At 45.0% G+C, this 24544-nt stretch overlaps 1 protein-coding gene across 1 annotated transcript in view; it reads left to right on the top strand.

The window, feature by feature from the left end:
• Window positions 1-7983, top strand: part of LNX2 (ligand of numb-protein X 2) — a 59583-nt gene extending 51600 nt beyond the window's left edge. The window contains exons 8-10 of the mRNA XM_059466020.1: window positions 646-877; window positions 2614-2772; window positions 5582-7983. Coding sequence (XP_059322003.1) covers window positions 646-877; window positions 2614-2772; window positions 5582-5717 — 527 coding nt within the window. The 3' untranslated portion in view covers window positions 5718-7983. The remainder of the gene's footprint in view (window positions 1-645; window positions 878-2613; window positions 2773-5581) is intronic.
• The last annotated feature ends 16561 nt before the right edge of the window (window positions 7984-24544 follow it).

Here is a 24544-nt window from a genome sequence, read left to right as displayed (position 1 = left end):
TATCCTGGGGCTTTTTAAAAAACATAAAACTGAAATTGTGGAAATCTTTTTCTGGCTTTGATATTTTCCAGATTAGCTTTGTAGAGATGCTTCTTTTCTGTCTTTGGATTAACTGAGTTTTGTACCAAACTTTCCAGTAGTTTTTGAATTCAATTTTCTTCTTCCAAGTGACAAGTTATTAAAACCAGATGAATTAAAGCACTCTGTGGAACCTCACCTGTCTCCAATAATTGGTTACTTTGAGGTGCCTGCATTGTTCCTGCCATCATTCTTCCTTCACTTTTAAAGTTAGGGTGAGCCCAAGATCCTCATCTGGAAACAGTTGTGTCATGGCATCTGCAGCAGCAGTTGCAGCCAAGCTGATGAGGTACTTAAGTAATTTCTATTTCAGATTCTCAGGGCATTATACATAGGAGTCACAGTATTTGGTGTGTATGTGGAAATAAATTACACTGATCCAATTTGATAGAAGCTCAATACATTAAAGTTTCAAACTGACAATATAAAGGCTTCAGAGCTCCTAGTCTGTTAGTTCAGACTGTCTCAGGTCCAAAGACTGTAGTATGGAGTGAGACCCTGGCCTGGGAGGTGTGTGGGTGGGCAGGACTGTCAGACTGATGTGCTCTCCCTCGTGGCTTTGCACAGGTGATGTGCTGCTGAACATCAACGGGATTGATCTCACCAACCTGAGTCACAGCGAGGCCGTGGCCATGCTGAAGGCTAGTGCTGCCTCTTCAGTAGTTGCCCTGAAAGCCCTGGAAGTCCAGATTGTGGAGGAACAGCCCCAGGCTGATGAGGAACAATTGAGTACCATCAGTGAAAATGAATACGATGCCAGCTGGTCACCATCCTGGGTCATGTGGCTGGGACTTCCAAGGTACGGAATTAATTGGTTAAGTACTTATTTAGGTGCTTCGAGCTAAGTCCTGCAAGAGACATAAAGAAGCAGAGACCTGCATAGTTGCAGCACATCTGCCCTTATTTCTACCTGGCCATCTCAGCTGTATTCAGTTGGCAGTGTGCTTAGAAAGTGGGCTGTGAACAGGAGCAATGTTTCCTTAGCAAACTCGAAGATGAATAGACTGGTTTTGTCCCTTCACAAATCGTAGTAACTAGCCATGTGGAGTCTTCTGTTCAGACAGAATTAATATTTTTTTATTGTTTTATTGTACTGTGACTTTCTGTAGAATATCTAAAATCAGAGAAATTACTAATAAAACCACCAAGTATATATCCATCTGTCTCTTTGCTAATCTGCTACCTAAGTTCATGAGGCCAAATACTTAACTTCAGAATATTGCATCAGATTTTGGCCATTCTGACAGACTCTTGACATGTCCTCTGCCAAGACTGTAGCTGTGTAACTATAGGCTCACAGTGTTTTGTTTTTTTTTTTTCAAGAGTCCACTACCATCTCTGCCAAACACAAAAACTCTTAGAGATTTGCAGCAAGCTTCCTCCCCTTAGCTACTCTGCAATCTGATGGACATCACTTCATTTGTACTCCTCACTCTCTCAAAGCTGCAGCTGTAATCTCATTCTGGCATCATTGTTATCAAGAAGAATTCCTTCTGCAGCTAGTAGAGTTGTTAACTTTAGTCAGGGCATGCAGGTTAATTCCTTTCCCTCTGATGGATTTACCAGATCTGTACTTCAAGTGTAAAATCACAACACGAACCTGACTGAGAGCAGAATGCAGCTGAAGATAACAGAGCCATGCATTGGCCCTACAGAGGTTTCACTTTTTCTGAGTTTAACTGTCAATTAATTTATCTTCTAATTAAGTATTAATGAGTAATCTTAATAAATGGCTCTCAGTTTTGGTAAATATACTTCCTTTTCATGCTTTAGCAGCAGTTTATTTCCTACCTAGTGGTTTATTTCTTTCATGCTACAGATGCCATTTGTGCTCCTAACATTATGCTATGCATTGTGCTTTAAAGCAGTGCCAAACAACCGTAAGGAACTTGGTATCTTCTTACTGAAAAGTTAATTTCTTTGTCTGTTTATTTTTTAAGTTACAGTCATTGCCAACTTTACTGGTGAGAATTAATTTTCACTAGGGCTGATAACATATAGTTAGTGAAGTGTGATCTGAATTATTTACATTCTTTGTAATAAAATGGTTAGTCATTTATATTTTCATTACTGGTGATGAATCAGTACAGAGGTAATGAAGATTGTGCATGGGTTTTTAATTTTTACTTAAAGTAGTAAAAGCTTAAATTGGCTAGGGGTGGAAGACAGATGCTCTGCATTTTTGACTTGCAGACTGAACACATCAGGTATTGATTTTCCACCCACATTGTTGCCACCTGTGGAATCCAAAAATGCAGTTCTGTTACTGTCAGTTTGAAGAGTTAACTAAGTGTTTAAGTAATTATTCTAACACTGCATTACTTCTTTTAAAGCACTTTTCTGTCTCAAGATTATGGGATTTTTTGGTAATTGGTTTGAATATTGCAAAATGACTTTGGGAACAGAGGTCTAATCACCTCCCTTCCCTTCTCTGCCGCACTCAGCTCAGTGGTAATGGTGAGATAGCAGCTGTTGTGCCTACTGTGGAACCATACATGGCTTTTTCTCTTGTTGTCCTGTGCTTCCATTTGGCAGCTGCCTGCACAGCTGCCATGACGTGGTGCTGCGGCGGAGCAACCTGGGCAGCTGGGGCTTCAGCATCGTCGGGGGCTACGAGGAGAACCACACCAACCAGCCCTTCTTCATTAAAACCATTGTTCTGGGAACTCCTGCCTACTTCGACGGGAGATTAAAGTAAGCCAAAGTAGCAATGGGAGAAGTAATAAAAATAGTAATAAAAGCAACAATAAGGAACCACTTTTAAATAGTTACGTGCAACTAATTGCTTAAGGAGATGCATCTTGGGCTGCTGGACCATGCAGCTCTGTAGTGCATTTCCCTCCCTGATGAGTGGGATGCAGGGAGGTAACAGGGTGTCTCTGTTGGGGAAGGGGCACCTCAGAGGAGATGGCACCTCCTGTGATCTTCCTCAGTTGTGCTGCTGATGTCACCTGCTGTCTCCCTGTTGAACTCCACATTAGGCCAAGAGAATGTGCACTGTAAATGTGCAGAACTAGCTAGTTTTTGTCTTCCTATAAAACAGCTAAAAGTTAGAGCTTCACTTCTGCAAAGTGGGCAAAACTGCTTTATGCTTTCACATAGCCTTCTGAAGCCACTGGAAACTGATACTGAAGATGGGTGCTGCTGCTTTAATAGAAGGGCAAGAAAGTACATGATAAAGACTTCTGAAAAGATTAAGGACCCAAGTCCCCATGGCATTACCCAGTCATTAGCTGGCAGGAAAGTCACTGATAAATGAAGCGAGTTCAGCAGAAGCCCCTGAGATGGTGGAGCTGGAGCACTTGCCCCACAAGGAGAAGGCTTCAGGGGCAGCCAGCAGCCCTTTCCAGTACTTACCTGCACATTGTCAAGGAGACAGGGCCCAATGGTGCAGGGTGAGAGGATGAGTGACAACAGGCACAAATTGAACTAAAGAGCTTGAGGTTGGTTATGAGAAGAAACTATTTCCCCATGACGATGGTCAGGCAATGGCATAAGTTGCATGGTCTCTGCCCTAGGAGGTTTCTGTGACTACTGGGTAAAGCCCTGGGAGTCCTGGTCACAGCTTACAGCTGACCTTGCTTGCAGTAGAAGGTTGGGCTGTAGAGCTCCTGAGGTCCCTTCTGACCTTAAAGATTGTATGATTTTGCTTACACATTACATTTGGATGCAGGTCCCAGGTTTGGTATCCAGATATACATCTTAGCCTCATGTACGATTAGTTCAGAACTAGGACGTAAAATTCCCATTAAGGGTTGTTCTCTTGTTCATAAACTTGATTTTTTGTGAAGGTGATAGTCAAGAATATACAACTTGAAGTTTCATGGCATGATTTTTACATGCAGATATTCTTACAAAGTGTCTTAAGAAAAGAATGTACTTATGCCTAGAGCCTTGACAGTAATTGATTTTTCAGTTCAGTGACTAAATAAATAAATGAAAAAATAACTTGGCTGAACATAAAATTACTTTTTTTTTAAACTGTGGAACAGTTTGGATTAAATTAAAGATCTCGGTTCAACTCAAATTATTTCAGATTAGAGACTTAATAACTAGAAGTCTTTACACAAGTGGAAGTTCAAGCATCATTCCTAAGAAGAGTGGAAGAATCATTATGGTCACATTTACCCCCTTGTAACCTATGGAAAATACGCTCTTGTGTGATAATGTGACGTAGTGCTCTCTTTTCAAATGTCTGTTTTACTCAAAATATGGACTTAAAAACGGGCCATCTGCCCCTTCGAACCTGCACCTGGAGTTATTGTGGGACAGGTCTCTTCTAAAGCTGTTCCATTTTGTTTAAATTATCTAAATGTTAGGCTGGAGAGGAAGGGAATAAATAACTTCACAGTTCAATAGTTTAGACAGTTTTCTGCTTACATGATCTGTCTGGTGTGATTTTATAGAAGGCAAAATGGCTTCCTTGGAAAGGCTGTGGGAGTGAGATGTCATGCAGTGAACTGTAGCACTTTGGGTTTGGGTGATGGGGTTCCTTGGTTCAGGAGAGAAGGACTTTTGAGTGCACATTTGACTGGTGTTGGTAACTCTGCTCCCTCTTCCTCTGCTCTGCCCTAGGGAAAGCTCAGGAGAGCTTCTTTCTGCCACCCATATAGGTGCCTTCAATACTTTAGAGGATCAGTTTCAGGAAAAGTCCTGTTTGATCTCCAAGTCACATTTGACTACTTTGGGGAATGTCACACACTCAAGTTGCAAAGCAGAGGTGTCTAGAGAAGGAACGTGCTCAAAACAGAAAGAAATTAGGTGGATTTTTGAAGTTTCTCTTGAGGTTTTAAAAACCAGAACTTAACCCTTTGAGGTCATTTTTTTCAGGGCCAGCAAATGGCACCCTCACAAATTCTGTTACCCAATCCAAAATGCAGAGATGCTGCAATTGAACCATCTGCTGAGGGACATTTCAAGCCAAATGGTTATATTTGACAAAATCATAAGCCACTGAAAACAAGGTTCTTAGTTGGAATGTGGTTGGTTGGTAACCATAATATCTTTACTTACACCTCCTACAGTAAAGGCATGTTTGGTGTAAATGTGTTATAATCCACACAAACAAACAGAAGTGCTTCTGTCATGCACATGGTATCTCATTTCTCTTGACTCCATTAGGTCTTCCCAAATGTCTCTTCTCATGTTTCTATACAGGTCAGTTCTTAAATGCAGAAGCATATTGGTATTAGAATGGAAATAGAGTGATTTGGGAATTTCCCAGATGAGTTTCAGATTAATCCTTGAGCAGTTGGAAGTTGGAAGGGACCTTTAAAAAGTTATCTTGTCCAACCCTCCTGGAATGGGCAGGGGCATCATTCAGTAGTAGGACAGACTTCAAATTGAACTGCTTTGGGAACTTTAGTGACACTTCCAGCCTGAATCAAAGGAGCAAAGTACCTACCTCCTACCACCCCAGCAGTGCAGTGCTGTTTGTTGGTGTGTGCTAATTACTGCAGAGCAGGTCTCATAATGTGTTCTTCTTTCTTCTTGTGTTTTTTAGGTGTGGTGATATGATTGTTGCTGTAAACGGACTATCCACGGTTGGAATGAGTCATTCTGCACTCGTTCCCATGCTGAAGGAGCAGAGGAACAAAGTGACTTTAACAGTGATTTGCTGGCCTGGGAGCCTCATATAGAGTTGTGAATCAATTTGGTTCAAGCAGCATCTTTTTCTAGATAGCTGGCACAAAAATCTCCTCTTTTTCCCCCCTATTGATACAGCTGGTTAAAAGCAGGGCCAAAACTGCTGTATGTTCCTTTTTTACAGGCCTCTCAGACTTACTCTACCTGTTCTGCCATCCTGAAATAGCTATTCCTGTTTGCTATGTCTATTGCTGACACAAATGCAGATATATTCGAGCTCACAGAGAAACCCCCACTGCACCATGGCTGTCACTGAGCTTTTCCCATCAGGCTTGTAGGGTCTGCAGAAGGACTTAGCTGTTCTTTGGGTTTCTCTGCAAAGTCCTCAAGTTGTGTTGTGATATATAAATGTAACATTCATGTGCCCTCTCTTCCTGGCAAAGAGAACATGTGTCAGTACCAGAATGACACATCTGTCTGCTGCTGTGAACCAAAGCCTGTTTCCAAAGGTTACATCTCTTCATTTTGTAAACCTTTCTGGTTTGATCCCCCATATTTTGGACTGCTTCAAGTATTCCATCTTACTCATCACAAATCAGTTGGTCCCCCAAATTTTTCTTACTAGGCATCAATGTTCATAGAAAAGTAGGAAAAAAGCCTGATATTACTAGAATTTTTATAAAGTGCAATAATTGGACTTTTTGTTAGGAAACTTTAATATATTACAGAGTTTGTACCCTACACAAGAAATACGGAAGTGATTCCCGTTGCAGTGCTGGCAAGGATTCGTGTGCCCAAGGTCTCCTTTGAGTGAATGGCTTGCAGTGCTTTACAAATGAATGTTTTGCTATGTCAGAGAATTTTGATGAACATTTTTATGAGGATCATTTTTACCGTTTCTATTGTAGTTGTCAGCTCTCTTTATTCAAGTGTGGAAACAATACTTTGACTAGTACTTTCTAAATGAGAGAATTATTTCCAGGGAAAAAAGCAAGCTATTAAGAAACCATATGTTATGGTTTACAGGTGAGCAGGCTGGAAGGAAAGCTCTTTGATTTCAAGTCCAACTGCAAAGTAAGCTGCAAAGTTCACTCTTACTGTCACCTCTTTACAAATGTGCAAATGCCTTGATATCAGTTGCTGAAAAGAGCTCTTTTGCATTTCAGGATTTTTTTTTCCCTTTAGAGAGCACCTGCTATTAAGTTTTCAGTAATACTGTTTGTCTTGGATTGTATTTAATATTTTTACAAACCAACCTGTAACTTCTAGACTTTGCCTTTCCATGATATTTGCAGGCTAAGCACCCACTTGTTTTAGAAAAGAGGGGTGGAGCACAGAAAGAAATGTGCTGACCTGGAGCTAACCCTGTGTGTTGTCAGTGTTCTCAATATTTGAAAAGAGCTTCGTTTATAAACCAGGTTCCCAGCCTGAACTGATTTAATGAATGACCTCTGTATTGTATTATTAATTACCAGAGAATGTATTTGAGAGTCACAGCATATTTCAATTGTGAAGCATGAACTTTATTTTCAAACTCAGCTGGTGTAATATCGGGGCATATTATTGCATGTCATCAATTCCAGTAGCTTTGTTTTCAAAAGAAATAAAGTTACTCTTTGGCAAAAACAAAAAAAAAAAAAAAAATAAAAGGAAAAAAAAGAAAAAAAAAGCTAAGAATCTCATATGGTTTTATTCCTCTATGTAATGTATACTATTGGTTTAATTTCATAATATTAAAATACAAAATAATGTCCTGTCCAGTATATTACTGTAGTGAGAATCCTTGTTTCTGAAGCAAACACCAAATTTATTTGATACTCTGACTAATCAGTCAGAAAAAAACAGTTTTCTCCCATCCCCAGATGGTGTTTAACTGTATGCTTTGCCCTTATGCAGACTTTTTTGTGAAGTACATCTTAGTGTGTAGGCTTTAGGGAAGTTTTTGACATATGTACTAGATTTAGTGGTTTTTATTTTAAAAATTACACTTTTCATTCAAAATCCTGAAAAAAATATTTTTAGAATTTTTTTTTCCTTTTATATGTTAAATGTAGCAAAAGCATGGGTTAGCTTAAACTGTGCAGTTTTGTTTCTGTGTGCTGTAGCTTTTGATCAGAATATCTAAGCGATAAAACTTCAGAATAAATTCACTTCTTGAATCCTCTTTCCCCTTTCTCTTGTAGCAGCATAGTTTGGTTTGGTTTTCTGTGCCTTCTATTTTAAATTATTTCAATTTTTTTTTCCAAATATTGCTATCTAATTGTATGGTATTAATGAAGGATGAATGAAAATAAAAGTTCATTCTACACATTGTAATAACTCAGAAGTGTTGTCTCACTCTTTGCAAAAGATACGGGGAGCTCAGTGCAGACTTGTTTAAAGATAATTTTTTCTCTCCTGTGATTTATCATAAATTACAGTTGGTGAATGTACCATAAAGGCCTGAGGGTATGCTCACCCTGCCAGGGTGACATACCAGCTGTTTAACCATTAATCCCAGCACTGAGAAGTGTTTCTGAAGTGGAGGTAAGGTCTGTGCTTTATGGTACTTTGCCACAAGTAGCGTTTCCTCTTTCCCCCTCCAAGGCAGCTGGTACTGATCAGCTGGAGGGTGTTTTCACAGCACAGACTTGATGCAAGGAGACAGTCTTGCTGGAAACATCAGTTCTACAGCTGAAACTTGAGCCTCCTGGTTATCAATTCCCATCTCCGTCTCCTGCAGGCAAGGATGCTCTATCCTTAGATGTCTGCAATGGTAGACTGAGTCTAAAAACAATTTCTCAGTGATTTGCAGTAAAGATGCCCAGACTCTGTATTGCTGCTCCTTGCAGTAGTTATGAAGAGTTGAGTTCCTTTAAAAGAGAGCCGTGCCTGTGCACAGAAAGGCAGAAGAAACCTGCCACATCTGCCAGTAGATTATGAGGTCTGGTGTTGCTTGTAAGGTAGGAGCCAGACCATCAGAGTTTTGGTTTTACAGACAGATAATTGAGTTCATTGCTGCAGGGGGAGGTGCACAGCGCTTGTGTAAGGTGGTGGACTTGGTCATCTGTGTGCTGGCACTTCATGGAAGGAACGCCTTTTCCAAACAACCCTGGGGATCCCCAGCTAAGAATGTGAAAGAGCTTATTCTGCATCACAGCATGCCAATAAAGTGAAATGTAGAAAGCTTGTTTGCCATGCTGAACTTTTTCCTTACAGTCATGAACAACTGAGGGGAAAATCAATGCCACAGTGCCACAGAAAAATGCAAAATATATAGTAAGAATATATTTTAAAATTCTGTAATAGATCTGGGGTGGATATGATGAAAATCTGAGCTTGGTTCTCAGAATGTGACCCAGACAACATCAGAAGCAAGGCAAATTCTTTTTAAAAAAAAAAAAAACTTACTTTTTACTTCTGAGGCAATTTTAATGGCTCATAAACATGCAGTAACAAACTAAGGTGGGAAATCCTGATGACTTAAAAGGTATGTGCATGCCAGGCAGGACAAGGGAAAAGGTGGTGTAATGCCAAGGAAGGTCAGTGAACATCCTCATCCCAGCTGTCTCAGGCAGCTTCTAGGTGAGCTTAGGTACCTAAAAAGAGGTTCTTTGCAGACACATAGAGAAAGGAGAGACCTTGCCACACCTGAAATAAATTGTCTTGCTAGTGAAGAACAATTCTTAAATTACATGTTGCTCAGAGGATGAGAAGGTTTTAGACTTTATACTTCTGGGACAATTCAAATAACATTATATGAATAAGAAATCTTACTCAACTAAATGTTGATGTTGCCCTTCTGTTTGTTGCCTTACCTCACGTGGCTGAGTCTCCTGAATAGCAGCAGAGTATGGATGCAACACCCATGTCAGTGATGCATTGCAGCTGACAGTGGTGATGAAATCCCTTCTGTAGAGTCACACAGGAAACTCAGAAATCAAATCAGTTCAAGAGTGGTTACAGACAGCCTGCTCAGTGTCAGCTGTGGCATCCACGGGGCCTGGAGCTGATTAGGAGAAGGAATATGGTTGGGTTTGGGGGTTGTTTGTGTTGTTGAGCTATGCTGGTAAAGGCTGGCTGGGGGAGTCTCTGGGTTGTAAGCACAGCCAAACAAACAGCATGCTCCTCACTGGGGAAAGCCAAGTTTGTGTGCAGAAGGAGGGAGGAGGGCCAAGCGCTCCCATCACAAGCTGGGGAGGAATTGGGCATGAAATAGAAGGGCAGAGCCTGCTCTGTGACTCTAAAGGGCAAATACCACATCTAGGAGGGGCTGCCCCTCTTTGTTCTCCTTCACAAGTAGTAGCCTTGACTTCCAGACCTTTCCTACCCTGGCTTAGCCACAGCAACCAGGTGTAGAGACCCTGTAGAGACCGTGGCTGATGTTCAGAGAGGAGAGGGAATAGCTTTGAGGCCACTTTGCATCCCACAGCAGCCTGCTGTGGTGGCGAATACCAGCTTCACCTCCATGGGAGCTGGTGGTCCTGGTGGTGACCTGGGGGTTTTGGGGGGCCTTGGAGGGAGGTGCTCTGCAGAACAACCACCCCCCACTTCTAAGGTGCAGGGGTTCATACAAACACATCAGGAGCACTCTCTAATTTAGCTATGCTTGCTAACCCTATGGATCCACAGCACACAGAATAACCTCTGCTGGGCAGTGGGCTTGTCTGCCAAATCTCTTTTTACCCCAAAGCATAGTACATGGTGATGCAAAACCACCAGGCAGCAACACCAAAAATGCCTTTTTTCTGCCCATCAGGCAGCTATTGAGCCTTAGGGCAAGCCTGGGCTTCTGGTTCCACAGCCCTTTCTCAGTGAACAGCTCCACTAAAGCCAAACAAGCTGGGTTTGCAGTTTGGACACAGCTTTGTAGGGCAAGGAATTAAGTACACAATTAAGGAATCAATTTGGTATTTTGTATGATCTGGAACAAACCAAAGTGCTGGTTGCTTTGCTCCCAGGTTTTGCTATAAAGTGATTGTGGAAAGCTACAGAAGAGAAGCCTTTTAATCAGATTAGAATAGATAAAGAGTATAACCCCTTGGTTATACAATTGAGCTTTCTAATCATATTAAACTTTAATTCCGGCATCAGTGCCATATTGGAACAACAATAGCAAAAAGCTGTAAGCATAAAATATTACAGATCCTTAAACATATTACAAAATGTCATCCACTAAAGTTAAAAAATGCTATCGTGTTTAGGGAAATGTGCCAGCTGAAAAAAAAAACCAACACCCGCGAGGCTGAAGTCCTGTGTACATGTGCAGATTAAATGCAGCACAGCAGAGGCAAGGCTTGACCTTTTTGTTTCTTACATTTCTATTAATTAAATTGCTTCCCAAGCAGCTACTTCTGTTGTGGCTATTACCCACCTTAGCCCTCATCTACCAAGGTTCTAAGTACACTTAACTCTTTTTGCAATCAGTTAAAGTGTCCCCTGTTGCAGGATGCAGCAAGAGGTGGCTCCTCTTTACTGGCAAAACCCCTGGAAAGAAACATCTTCAGCTCTCTTGCCCCTCCACTGCTGCAGCCAGTGCTCAGCATTCAGCAGTGCTTAAAGCCAGAGAGGACTGAAGCCAAGAGCCAAAGGAAAGGGATGTTAATGCATTTCAAATGCCTGATTTAAGTGGGTTGATTTTCTGGCATCTCTGTGTTCATACAGATCTAAATTTCCTCTGTGAGTCAGGTTTGTGAGTACAAAGGACCTGCTTGGAGTCATGGTCTTGCACTGAACCCCTGCCCGTGGCTGTGAGTCCTGCCAGGACACCTCCGGGCCGCAGCCGCCTTGAGGAGTCCTAGCAGATGATTGTGGCTGTGCCTCCTTGAGCAAAACAGCCAAGGAAAATTGAAGGTTTTCCTTTCTTCTTCCCTCCAGCTGGAGTTGCCTCTTCCCCCAGACGTGCCAGAGGTGCTGTGCGGTTTGCTTTGATTGAGCAGAGTCAGGGTGCCAAAGACCTCAAATTTCAACCAGGCGGTCCCTTCTGGCTGTGTGTGAGTGTGGCTGGCAGGCCTGGCAGCTTGGCACGGGGTGGTGGCTGAGAGGGCAGCCAGGACAGGCCAGGAGCCACTGCAGCCCTCATGCCATCCTGTGGAGCTGGTCAGGGATCCGGGGTTAGCTCTCCAGACGCAGCAGGTTTTCTCCTGTTTTCACCCCAGGGTGAAAACCACACCAACCCATCTGTGGTTTTCACCTTGGTGTGAAATTTCATTCTGCTGAATATTTTGCACCTCACAGAGTCTTTCTCATCCTTAAACCAAATAGCATTTAGCTTCAGATATTTCTTCCCAAACTTTCCACCATTTTTTCTGGCCCTTTTGCGTATTTCCTGACCACTGTCCCCCTGCAGCCCCTACAACTGCTGCTTCCCTTCAACATCCCCTGGCTGATTCTCTACAACTGCCTCAAGTGCTGTTTTTTCCAAGGCATCTTCCAGCCCACTAGTGCCTCCTCCAGGCTCCCAGGGTATTCCTGCCCCATCGCCTGGCACCTAGCACACAGGGAGGTGTAAAGGCTGCTCTGAGCTGGGGGTTCAGGGTGGCACCAGGACAACTGCTGGATTTTCTGTTTCCCATCTGGGGCAAGACTGGTTCTTGGAGCTGGTTCTACCACAGCTGGTTCTTGGAGAGGTCCCCCACCTCTGGAGCCCACCCCAGCACCCCACACACCAATGGTCCCAGGCTGGCAAGCAGGGCCCACTCTCTAACGGCCTGGGAAATTTGGCTCTTTGTGTTTCTTTGTCATTGGTGCCCTGGTAATTATGCACCTTATGAAGATATCTGATGTAATCATACCCTTCTAAAAATGCCTCGGATTAAAAGCTTTTCCTGGGTCTTTAGGTGATGGGCCTGCAATTACAGCAAATGAACTGCATTTTAGTGTTCCATTGAAATTAATAACAGTGGTTCTTCAGTTGACTCTGTGAGTAGTTAATGGAACAAACGGGACGCTCCACTACAATGAGGGTTTTAAAGCTATTTGAGAGCGATTCTGTGTTTCAAATAGGAAAATAATTCTCACGATGCAAAATCACTTTGTGTTTGCATCTTTGAGAAATAATGGCTCTGTGTAGCTTTGAGATGCAACTATTTATCAATAATTGTTTCAATGTGCTCTTCCATCCTTTGCTGCACTGGAAAAGAATGACCTGCAGAGAACTCTGGAAAAAGAAAAACAAGTCAAGGAATTAATGATGCAGAAAGGAGCTCTAGCCTGGGCTGAGCTCCGTGAGGGGGTTTTGCCATAAACCTTGAAAAACAGATTTGTGTGAGTTCGTGCAAGGCAGAACAACAAATATTCTGAGACTTGCTGAGTTTCAGTTACTCCATCTCCAACTCGGCTCAGTTAAACTCAGCCTCTGAGAGCTGGCAAGTTTTGGAGTGCTGTGGTGGGTTGCAGCCCATAGCAGGGAGGGAGGAGCCAGCCCCTCTCCTACATCCCAGTTAACCTGCCCCATGGCAAAATAGCTCACACATTTCTGCTGCATCAGCTTCCTTTCATAGAATCTTGCCGACAGAGCCGAGGTGTGCTTAGTGCATCCTTCTCCAGGGGAGTGGAAAAGCAAGTGATCCCTCTGTCCCCAGTGCCTTTTTCATGTGAATGGGTGGAGGATGGACCAGGGTCCAGCTCTGCACCTTTCACAATGAAACCAATCCCACTGCTCCTCTGCCCTGGGGATACAGGAGTTCCAGAGCGGGTTCAGACATTCTTCCCATGGATCAGATGTATTGCAGAGCCACCCCATCTTTACAGACACTATTTCAGTGTCCCCAGGTTTATCTCCCATCCACTGAACACCTTTGCACCGTGATCCTGCAGCAGAAAAGGCACTGAGTGGCACTGAGTTCCCTGGGATTGACACCAGGGCTGGTTCCCTGATCCTGGTTCCTTTGGCAAGGCAAGAAGAATCCAGAGCATTCCCCCTCCTGCCCAAGCAGTCCTTCCCTTGGGCTGTCCTCCCAGGGTGCAGACTTGGTCCTTGCTCCCACATGCTGTGTCCTGCCAGGAGCTGCTCATCTGTCAGTAGTGCCTGTTTTACTGCTTTTCCCTGGGTGATGGCATCACCTATGTAAGTTTTACTACCTTCCCTGACATCAAAAATAGTTCTGTTTTCAGGGCAAGTGTCTCAGCTGTCCAAAGCAACCTGAACTGCAATCTAAAGAAACTCTGTTTTGCATGGAGTTATGGAGTTCCTTGAATGAAACATTCACCTTCTTTTTTCCCTTTCTCCTAAAGTTTCTGCCAGAAATACAATAATTTACCTGCCTCCTCAGGAAGGGTGAGAGGCACCAATTTCCAGCAACAACCCAAAATCTCTGGCCTGGGCCCAGAACCACTTGTAACAGCAGTTCTTGCACAATAACAGGTTTTGGCAATGTTTTGCTTTCCCAGCCAGGCTGGATGTGATCAAGAATGAGGATGTGTAACCAACATAAACCTCAGGACATGACACTGTAGGTAGTTTTCTAGCATGTTTATAAATAATACATTTTCATGGCGTATATGTTACTTATTGCCCATATATTACAATTACCCATATAACTAACTAACACTACCTGTATGGTGTAGGCTACATGTGATATAAGATAATTACCTAGAGGTTTGCAGCTTGTGGGTGGCCTGGTGGGCAAGACTGAGCTTTGCTCGTTTGTTCTCCTTCCAGACCTGCAGCTCCTCAAGGCGCAGCTCTGCTTCCTTACACAGCTGTAAATCAGCCTAAGCTAGGTTTAAAAAAAACACCCACAGACTGCTTTCTTTTTTCTTCCTTCTCTCCTAATTCACCTTTCCCTCACTGTTTGTACAGCCTACTTTTCTGGAGGACCAAGATCTATCTGGGAAGGTCTGACCCCAGCACCCTGGAGCAGAGCTGCTGCTGTGAGCACAGCCAGGACAGGTGGGGCAACCCCAGCACAGGCTTTGAAGGCATCCAGCAGCAATGCTTCTGTCTACACTTATTTGATTTTATATCTGTGCCTCATTATTTTTGTTGGCAAGGAAGGCACAGGGAGGTTTTTCATCAGGAGTGGAGTCAATCAAGAAGCACCACAGAAACATCTTTTGGCAGCTACTGCTGCTGCAATCCCATCTTCCATGAGGCAGAGGAAATCTTGCCTAATCTAATGAAGTCTGACGTGTTTGCTTTTAGAAAATCCTTCCTTTATTGCTGTGATTGGTTAATTCTGTTAGCAAATACATCAACTACACCCCCATCTTCGCGTGTGTGTCACAGTCTCGTGTGCCACACAACCACGCTGCACCTGGGTTATCAACAGGAGATTTCTGTGCTGACTGTGCCTTAATTCGGCACAAGAAGCCACAGCTCCTCAGCTACTGCTGGTGGTCATGGCTGGGGCACTCAAATGCCTGCTCTTGGAGATATAATTACACATAAAACTCACTCCCTAAACAAACTCCTCTGTGCAGAGCTCCACAGCAAATCAACCTTTACACACATGTGCTAAAGTGCTGGAAGAGGAGGTTTAATGCTGCCAGTCCCCTGCTCAGAGCTCTGGTGACAGCCCCACAGCCACAGCCCTGCCCAGTGCTGGTGGCCTTGTTGTGGCCATGGGCTGCCCCAGGCTGGCAGGGCCTTCCTGGGCACCAGCCTCAGCTCCTTCTCAGGGACTCCAGGTAGTCAGGGTGAGCGAGAGGTGAGGCTCAGGCTCATCCTTTGGCTGTTGTTTTCCAAATGGGAGGCAGATGGGCATCTTCCTTGGATTAGGGAAAATGCCTTGTCAGCCCTACCCTTCAGATGGTGCATTGCTTTCCCTCTGTCTCCCATTTCCAGGAGATGCTCACCTGGGCTAAGGGTGTTTGATTACCAATCCTAAGGGTTCTGATGCTGGAAATGGGAAACCTATCTACTTTATCTCAGGGTGGAAGGCCGAGCACAGAGATGCATCTTTGTGATGCAAATTTCCCCTTTGTTTAGCGTTATTTTTCATTGTGGAACAGATAAAAGCTAAGCAGGGAGCAAGGAGCAAACCTGGCATGTTGTGACAGGCACTTGCAAACAACAACAAAATGTGCCAATTCCAGCTTCAGCCAGGTGTGTCTTGACTGTCACTTGCTGAGTCTTTGAGAGATTTGAGTAGCAGATATTCTAATTATAAATTCTCAGCCAAGTCAATACATTTCTCAGTACAGAAGCGTGACAGACCAAAAAAAAAGGATTTTCTTAAAATTCAGCAACATCTGCAAAATTTAAAAATAAGCACATCTTCAAAATAAAGTAAATTAAAACTCATATATATAAACCAGGAAGAGCAGTATACACATACAGGGAGACTCCAGGTAAACTTCAGCCCAGACCTGGAAAGATACATAAGCCTTGGAAGCCTGGAAAAACTTGTCATTGTGTAATTGTGCTGTACTCCCATACCTAGAAGTAAAACAGAGCTGTGCAATCTTTGGGCTACCCAGGACCTTCATGATGGGGAAGAATTGCAGCAGAGGAATCCACCCACGGTCTGGGAGTGAGGCACAAGGACAGGGATGCTTTGCCCAGGCACAGGAAGGTCTCATGTTGATACCTAATGTTCATACCAGGGAGCTTGGGCTCCCTTTCTCCTTCATGAAGGGAAAGTGGCACTTTGAGGTGCTGTTCGTCCCAGCCCAGTGCAGCTGTCTAAACCAAACGAGATGACTCACAGTGTGGGCACAGCTTCTCTTCCCCCCTCTCCTGAAGGGGAGTGAGGATGGGCAGAGCAGCTTTTGCACAACAGTGTCCAAAGCTCAGTGAGAGGGATCCTGCCATAGACAGCAGGGATTTTCCAGTTTAGTCAGATGAAAAGCCCCTGAGAGGGGCTGCTTTGAGAGCAGCCAGGAAAGCCTGCCCTCTGACTGATGAGGGGCCTAGCTGAGCCCTAAACCCTGATGAGCAGGGCCACCATCACACTGTCACAACCAGGCAGCCCTGCTGGGATGTGGGCTTAGAGGGCAGGCACTTACATCAGCCAGGAGCAATGTGATTTAAAACACAAAAATAATGCATTGGTTTGACTATCATGCTAATTCATGTCTTCTCAGAGCCACCTATTGCCTGCTGTACCTAAACTGAAGAAATGCCAACTCCCACCTTGAAGATATTCAGAAGCTGGCTGGACATGGCCCTAGAGAACTGGCTTGAGGTGCTGCACTAAATTACCTCCAGAGGTCCTTTCCCACCCCAAACCATCTGTGATCCTATGAAATAAAATAATTTCATTATTAAAAATAACACAGAAATTAGGATTGTTCTCAATCAAGCTTTTCATGAAAGACAACTGAGGTTTTCAAAAGTACTTCCATCACTCAGGAGCACTTTGTGTTTGAGATTTCATGAAAATACACTTCCATGGAAGCCTGCCAAGATCCATAGCTCACTGAGCCCTTTCCAGCAGAAAGGATCATCCTCCTCCCACCTGGCTGGACAGGGAGGCAGCACCAGGGCATCATCCTCTCCCTGCCCTCCCTGCCTGCCCCTGCTCCTGCCCAGGATGGGGCTGTGGTACCAGGTGTCCCTGCAGGGCACCCCGGGGCAGCCAGCCCCACATCTCACTCCTCCTGGTCGGATTTCACACACACCACAGACACCCCGTGAGATGTGCATGGCAAAACCTCCTCCCTTCCTCTCCTTCCATGGCTCTGCACCTGCAGGGAAAGGGGACACTGATGTTGTTTACAGACAAAGGTAAAAAAGAAAGAAAAGGAGCAGGAGGAAAAATAATTCTTCCCTGATGGAAAGCTCTTCTGTTTGTTCAGATCATTACCGTATCAGCAAACCCACATAAAAGTACCGTTAATTTTAATACTTTCCCAAGACTAATTAGGTTTAAATTGGGTAGAAAATATTGTGCAAATAACGAGCCATGCGTAAAATCCTCGGCAAAGTTTAATCAGGAGGAGTAGAAAACAGGGAAAATAGTTTTTATTAATGCATTTACACCATCTTAGAATTTCCCTGAATTGTGTTTTACCTTGGCTATAAAAATGAAAACATTTAAATTTCTTTAAAATTACATTTGACTTAATTACAGCCAATCCCTAATACCAGCAAACAACCCATTTTGCCTACTTTTCAGCATAAATAGCCACCAGCCTCATCATTTCATAAAGAGTTGTTTTCCTACATGATGTTCTCTATGTGCAGAATGTTAATAGCTACTATAGCTGAATATGAATAGGCTTTGTAGCTCCACTTGAAATATAGAAAAATGGCCCAGACATTAAAAAAGATAAAAGGGAAAAGGGCAGTAATGAATTTAGAGGAAAATGAACATTAATGGTACTAGCATTACCTCATGTTCCACATAACAAATTATTGGAAATCTGTCAAGCACACCAAATTATCTACTCATCTGCTGTTGTGGGGCCCTTTGGAGCCATCCAAAACCAGCAAAAGCAAGACAATTTAAGCTAATTTTACTATTTATAACAATAGAACAGACCATTAAGATAAATTAATGTCATTATCAAGTTTCTATGAAAATGACAAATACCACTATTTCAAGCAGCTTTAGAAGCTGTTGACTATAATGAAATCTGCTGTACAGGTACTAAAAAGAAACACTCCAAGTAATTATTTTCTAGTAGCTTGTTTGTTTCCTTCACATTCATTTACTTTCACCACAATTAGTTCTGTACACAATATATGGTAACTAAACAGTCAACACTACGCAGCATTAGGACTAATTAGACAATTATGATGCAGTTTTCAGCCTTTTAGGTCCTAAAGAGAGCCAGGAGTAAACATTTTAGAGGCAAAAATAGCGGCACCGCATCGATTTGTGGGTTTGGAGTTTGAAGGAATACAAAGCAATGCGAGAAATAAAGCCGGGTAAAATGCTTTGCACAAACCAGCCTGAAGTGAGATGGTTATTAAATGATCTGATTGCTGAGGCTCCCAGCACGAGGCCTGACACGGCCAACAGGAGCAGCCTGTTGGGGTGAGGATGCCGGAGCAGGCTGGCTCTGGCTGGGCTGTGGAGCTTGGGGTGAGAGCAGGGCCAGGTCAGTGCTGGCAGCTCACCAGCAGCAGCGGGACACCAGCCGTGGACAGAGGGTGATAAAAATGCACATCCTGGGAAGATTTACATGTGTTCTTTCAAAGCTTCCTCAATGTGGTAACTCCAGGTGCTTCACACGTCCCGCCCCATCCCTTCAAACCTCCGGCACCACTGTGCTGGACAGAGTCCTGCAAAAAAAAATTGTAAAAAAATGTAAAAAAAATGTATTTTCTTACTGCCAGTCCTGACTGTCTGCTTCAGAGGAGAAAGAAAGCAGAAGTGCATGGTGCCTCCTCCTCTACCACTCAGGATTTTCTGGACAAGGCTAGGAAGGATCCATATGTAGTGCAAACACAGCACAGATGCCACTTGGTACAGGAACAGATCCCAGCCAAAGTATCCATATTCAGCTGGATATTATTATCAGCATTAACCAAGTGCACTGGAGGTAGCCATGGAGGGCTAGGTGGAGGCATCATGCTTTCCCTGGCCAGCCTTGAGTCTTTTACCCCACCTCACAGAGGGCAAAAACAGGATGAGGAAGCTTAGCATCCCTCTTTGAACTCCTTTTCACTTTCCCCATTTCTGTACCTGCCAAGCTTTTATCTGCTCTGTGTGCGCCACTTCATGCCAACGACATAATGAAATCATTTGCATATTTGCACATAATTTCCAGGGAGCCATCTCCAACTTTGAAGCCCCTGTACAGCTGGGTTGTGGGGCCAGAGTGAGTTGCAGGGATTGCTTCCCTGGTGTGAGGCCTGGGCAACAAAGCTCTGCCTTCATCCCTGCCTGGGGACAAGCAAGTTGTGCCAGGAGCTCTGCCCTCATCCCTGCCTCCTTCTTGCCCCAAACACAGCGAGAGGCTGGGCTGGGGCTCCCCAGACTGCTGTGGTGCAAGCCACAGTCCCTGCTGCAAGGGTAACGCTCCACAGGGCAGGCCACACGTGGGCCAAGCTGTGCCCGAGAACTCCCAAGAGCCTGAGGACAGGGTTCCCTGCTCCCAGGCCACAATGCCATCTCCAGCCCAGGAATTGGTGAGGAAGGCACCAAAACCAGCTCTTCTGCTGACAAGAAGACCCCTCCATTCTCCTTTTCCTCCTGGCTGTTCCCTGTCCTGCATCTGGCAACGCCACCACGACTCTGAGATATCTTAGTTCGGGTGCTTATCAGTTCTGTGCTAATGATAATGAAAGGTAATTAGTCTATAAAAGCATTATCACAACATTCATTGTTATTGATGACATTTTATTAGTACTATCAGTCAGAGATTTTATGAAGCAGAGGTTTTATTTGTCCTTAATTGGACGTTTATGAGAGAACATCAAATCTGACAGTCCATTTAGGAATTTATTACAGAATAGAGAGACTCCAGCTGAAAGCCAGCTTTGGTTTATATGACTAGTTTTGCTCTGGATTTAACAGAAGCTGTGTCTATCTGCAAATTTGACTCAATGTCCCTGTGATGGACTATGCATCCATCAATTTAGGGAAGGCTGAACCATCCACCCTGCTTCTGAAGGCTGGAGATGCTTGGGCTGTGCGGGCATGCAAGAGCAAAGGTCTTGGGAGTTCCCGCAACAGGATATTTTCTAATGCTTTTTTGCACAGCAACTGCCTACACGAGTACTTTAAAAAGTGCTGAAAACCTTCCTAAAGCTCTCCCAGGAGCAGCTGGAGCCCAGCAGCCATCACACAGCAGGGGCTCAGCGAGCTCAGTCGCTCAGAAGGATGCCTGAGCCCCTGGGACCTTCATTTTGGTTTCTGTCTTGCCACGGTCTTTGGCCCTTGTCCTTTGCCTGCATTTTTCATTACCTGGACAGATACTTGCATTGCTCCACCTCAGAAAGAAGCTAAAAGAATTAAAATTCGGCACCTGAAAGGGGTGGTAAGCTGGCTGCTGGTCCCTCCTGCAGGAGCTGTCAGCAGCAGCAGCACCAGGACACTCAGCAGGGTGCGATGGCTTCGACAGGACACAGCAGGGGCTGGCAGTCCCTCTGGTGACCGGGAGAGCAGCGCCTTTCCAAGGGGCTCAGGAGCAGCTGCAGGGCACAGGACAGCCAAGCCGGACTCCTCAGTCTGCCAAGCCCTGCAAAGAAAAGGCTTTTGAAGCCTGGAACTAGATGCAGAGCAGTAGGGAAGGGGGCAGGACAGCAAGACTGTGTCCAAGCAGGGATGAGGAATTTGGGGAAAAACAAGAAAACATGTCCCCTGTGTGCCTAAATGGTCTCTGCATACCCAGAGGAGCTGAAAAGGGTATTTTAACTGTGCACACTGATCATTGTATCCACTTCTCACCTCTGCAATTCTGGAAGGTGCTCAATATTTAAGAAGTTACAGTAAAAAACAAAACAAAACAAACTAAACATTTCAAGACTTGGAGAAAACACCACTGTGAAAAACATGAAGGGCTTGTAAAGGATAGTGAGAGCTGACCCTGCTACAATTTGTATGAACTTTTGTTCAGGAAGAAAATAGCAGTGGCGAAGGAACAGACAGAGAGGAGAAAGCCATAGCAAAAACAGAGGAATGAAGGTGCAGCCACACAAATTCAGCCTGGAAGAGGAGCTCAAGCCTCCACCAGCCAGGATGCTTAACCATTAATAACTCTGAGTGCCAAAGGCAATGGCTCTTGCCGGCTCAGGTCTGGATGCCTGTACCCCCACACCATCACCGGGCTGCAGACAGAGGTGAGCAAGCATAGTGTGACAGCCTGTGATAGACAGGCACCCTGCCCAAGGGATTTGAGGTTCCTGTCTGCCCTTAAACACTGCGGGGTTGTGAGAAGCATCTGCAGGGTGAGGAGCTGGAGCTCACCTGAGCACTCACTGAAAATACACACCAGAAAGGGCTGTGATGGAAATACCACACAGTTTGCCGATTTTTCCAGAATTTCAGCTCTGTAAATCAAATACCCCCTGGGAAGTTTCTGAGAAAGCAGGATTTTCTTTTGTGTGTGGTCCCCCGCAAGCAGAGAATTGTGGTGGAGGCAGGAAGGGAGAGATTAATAACCACAGGAGCCAGTTCCGCGCTTAAATACCAGCTCCCCTTGTTCGGCTGCAAGCAGATGGAGCCCCACAGACACCCACACTCCTCGCCAAAGGCGGCGGAGGTCAGCGCGGCTCTGGCAGGCGGGGATGCTGCGCCTGCCGTCGGTGCAGAGCTGCATCCCCAGCCAGGGAGCGTCAGATGCCCGACAGGGACCAGCCCCAGTCTCGCACCTCAGCTGCGCTGCCGGGCGCCTGGGGCTGCTCCCTCCTCACCCAGGCTGCTCTGCACTCTCTTTGTGCAATAAAAATTAACACTTCTTCCGCAGCCACAGACCCAAGCAGGGGAATGAATATTCTCCTCCGATCCTTCATCCTGCCTCTTGCCAAAACTGCTTTTATATGTGTGTGTTAAAGAAAGGGACACAGACAGACGATGGAAAAAGCTGCAGGAGCACTGGTGAGGATACAGAAAAAGACAAAACAGAGCTTTTCCCAATTTCTCCATGCTTTAGAAGGAGATGCAGGACATCATGGCTGGCTTTTCCCTCCTGCCTCTGCTTTTTGCTTGTGCAAATCCAGAAAGTCCCAGTTCACTTGGAAAGTCCCTCTGCCATGACATAAAGTACAGAAAATTATCAGCAGATTTCCTGTCCATCAAACTGAGACTTTGCAACAGATCCAGCCTGAATAACCCAGAAAACCATGTGGTCACTGGTTTATGTTGTTCTGGACTTCTCTGAGTTTGCGTTCAAGCTTTCCCTCTACACCCCAGAAGCACAGCCTGGATAGAGACAAAGAAATCTCCTCCTCCCTCTACCACAAGTATTTTTTTCTTTCCCCCTGCTTATAGCTGATGCAAGCATGCCAAGATCAAGGGAATGAGATGGTGTCAAAGTCTGCAGGCAGCCTGGCACAAGCCACTCCAAGGCATGGGCTAGCACGGTAATTTAAGCAGCAGTGAAGTATAATTCAAAGTCATCAATGTGCACCTTACTGAAAATGGAAGTTTGTGAGCACAGAGGCAATACAGGAGTGTACTCGCAAACCAAAGAGCATCAAATTTGTCCTATAGCATAGTCACATCAGGTGAGTTTCATCAGAACTCTCCATTTTAAGAAGCAGATGGATTTCAAGGACTTTTCCATTCAAAGAGAGCAGGCAGCAGGAACCTCGTGCAGAGCTGACAACCAGCTCAGCGCGGTGCTCAGCAACCTGCAGACATGATGCTAATAGCTGCTTATTACATCTTGCTCCAGGCTGGATGCAAACACTCAGCCTCTTTTGCAGGAAAATGATCCATAGTACAGGCTGTACTAAAGGAAAAGCTGTAGTCTCCTTAATTGTCTCTGAGCATCTCTCCGTCTTCCAGGAGAAATTAACCACCATTCTGTTCTGAAGATGGACAAAAGTGTGTTCCCTTCCATAAAACCAACAAAAGATTACAACTACTGAACTCAGTTTCTCCCCAGATGAATGGATCACCTGGCAGTAATTGGTGTACCTGCACTGATGGAGCTTTTAATTCCTGCTCCCTCCAGATCAGGCTCCTGAGAAGGCTGCAGAGCTGGGTCTGGAGGCTGCAGCCCACATTTGCTGCCCCTGTGAGCAGGAGACCTCGGAGAGGCTTTGCCATGGAGTGTATTTCAGGCCCAGTGGATGACAGTGGATTGCCCTTTCCCTCACACCCTCTGCATGCAGGCAGTGCCAGGCTGTCCAAGCCTCCCTCTGGTGTCCTGCTACCATCAGGAGCTTTGATGGCCATGGGATGTCCCAGCACTTCACCCACATTCGATGCCACTGGACTCTGCTGCCCTCAGAGCTGGAAATGCTCTCAGAAGGATCCACCTGGGTGTTCTTGGCCTGAGAGGGATTTGGGGGACAACACAGCCTGTTGTGATTTATAGCCTGTTTGGAACAAACTACTTTAAACTGAAAAATTATATGGTCCAAGAGGGTTTTGGAGCAGTGTTGGGCGACATGGGGATTATTTGACTTGCTTCAGCAAGGTAAGGACAGGAACTGGCACAAGAGTTGTCTAGAGAAGGATTTTTCTGATGTGCCTTCCTGTGGGGAGATGAGCAGCTCCTGCCATGCCTGAGGGGACCCTGCCCTGCCTGCTTCAGGAGGGACCTGCCATCCCTACCCCTGCAGGGCTCTGCTGGCACACAGGCTACAGACACCTTGGCAAGACACAGGGCTCAGGAGCACCCACAGGTGTCAATTCCACAGCTTATCCATGTGTGTGCCTGAGCTCATGGGCAGGGCTGGAGCACTGACCTGTTCTGCCCACAGCGAGGGGGGATTCTGGTGTCTCCATGTGAGACATGGTAGGGCCTTGGAAACATGGGGAGCACAGAGTATGATTCCTGGGCTGTACACAATTTCAAGTGTATTTGTATTGTGTACATTTCTAATTGCCACTAACAAGACAATCAACCCATATTTCTTCCCAAATCCATATTCAGCGTTTGCTTTGCTCCTGGTCTGCCCACCAATTGTGCCAGCAGAGTCATTTGTGCAACACAGGGTGAGCAGGAGCACTGTACTTACCTGGATGACAAATAACCCACCTTTTTGCAAAGTCATTTTTCAGCTGTTTGGCTCAGCAGTCGTGAAGCTGCTTGTGCCAGTGGAGCACAGGTGGTAGCGTGGTGGGTGGGCACGAAAGGGCAGGGAAAGGAGACCAGAGCAGCGGCTGATGAGAACTGTCTCCACATGAGGCTGCAGCTTTGTGGCAAGCAGCAGTGCATCTCTGCCCCCTCATTCCTGCAGCACATGCCTTTGCCCACCTGGAACCCTGGTACATCATGGATCTGCAGCAACCATTCTGCAGCCACACTGTGAATTGAGTTGGTGCTTTTGGCCTCGCCTCTAAAAAAAACTCTGCAAAATATTTATTTTTAAACAGGATCAGCTTTTTAGTCA

The sequence above is a fragment of the Ammospiza nelsoni genome, chromosome 2 (assembly GCF_027579445.1).
Source record: "Ammospiza nelsoni isolate bAmmNel1 chromosome 2, bAmmNel1.pri, whole genome shotgun sequence".
Lineage (NCBI taxonomy): Eukaryota > Metazoa > Chordata > Aves > Passeriformes > Passerellidae > Ammospiza > Ammospiza nelsoni.
Note: the sequence above shows the minus strand (reverse complement) of the source record. Positions and strands in the feature narration are given on the sequence as shown.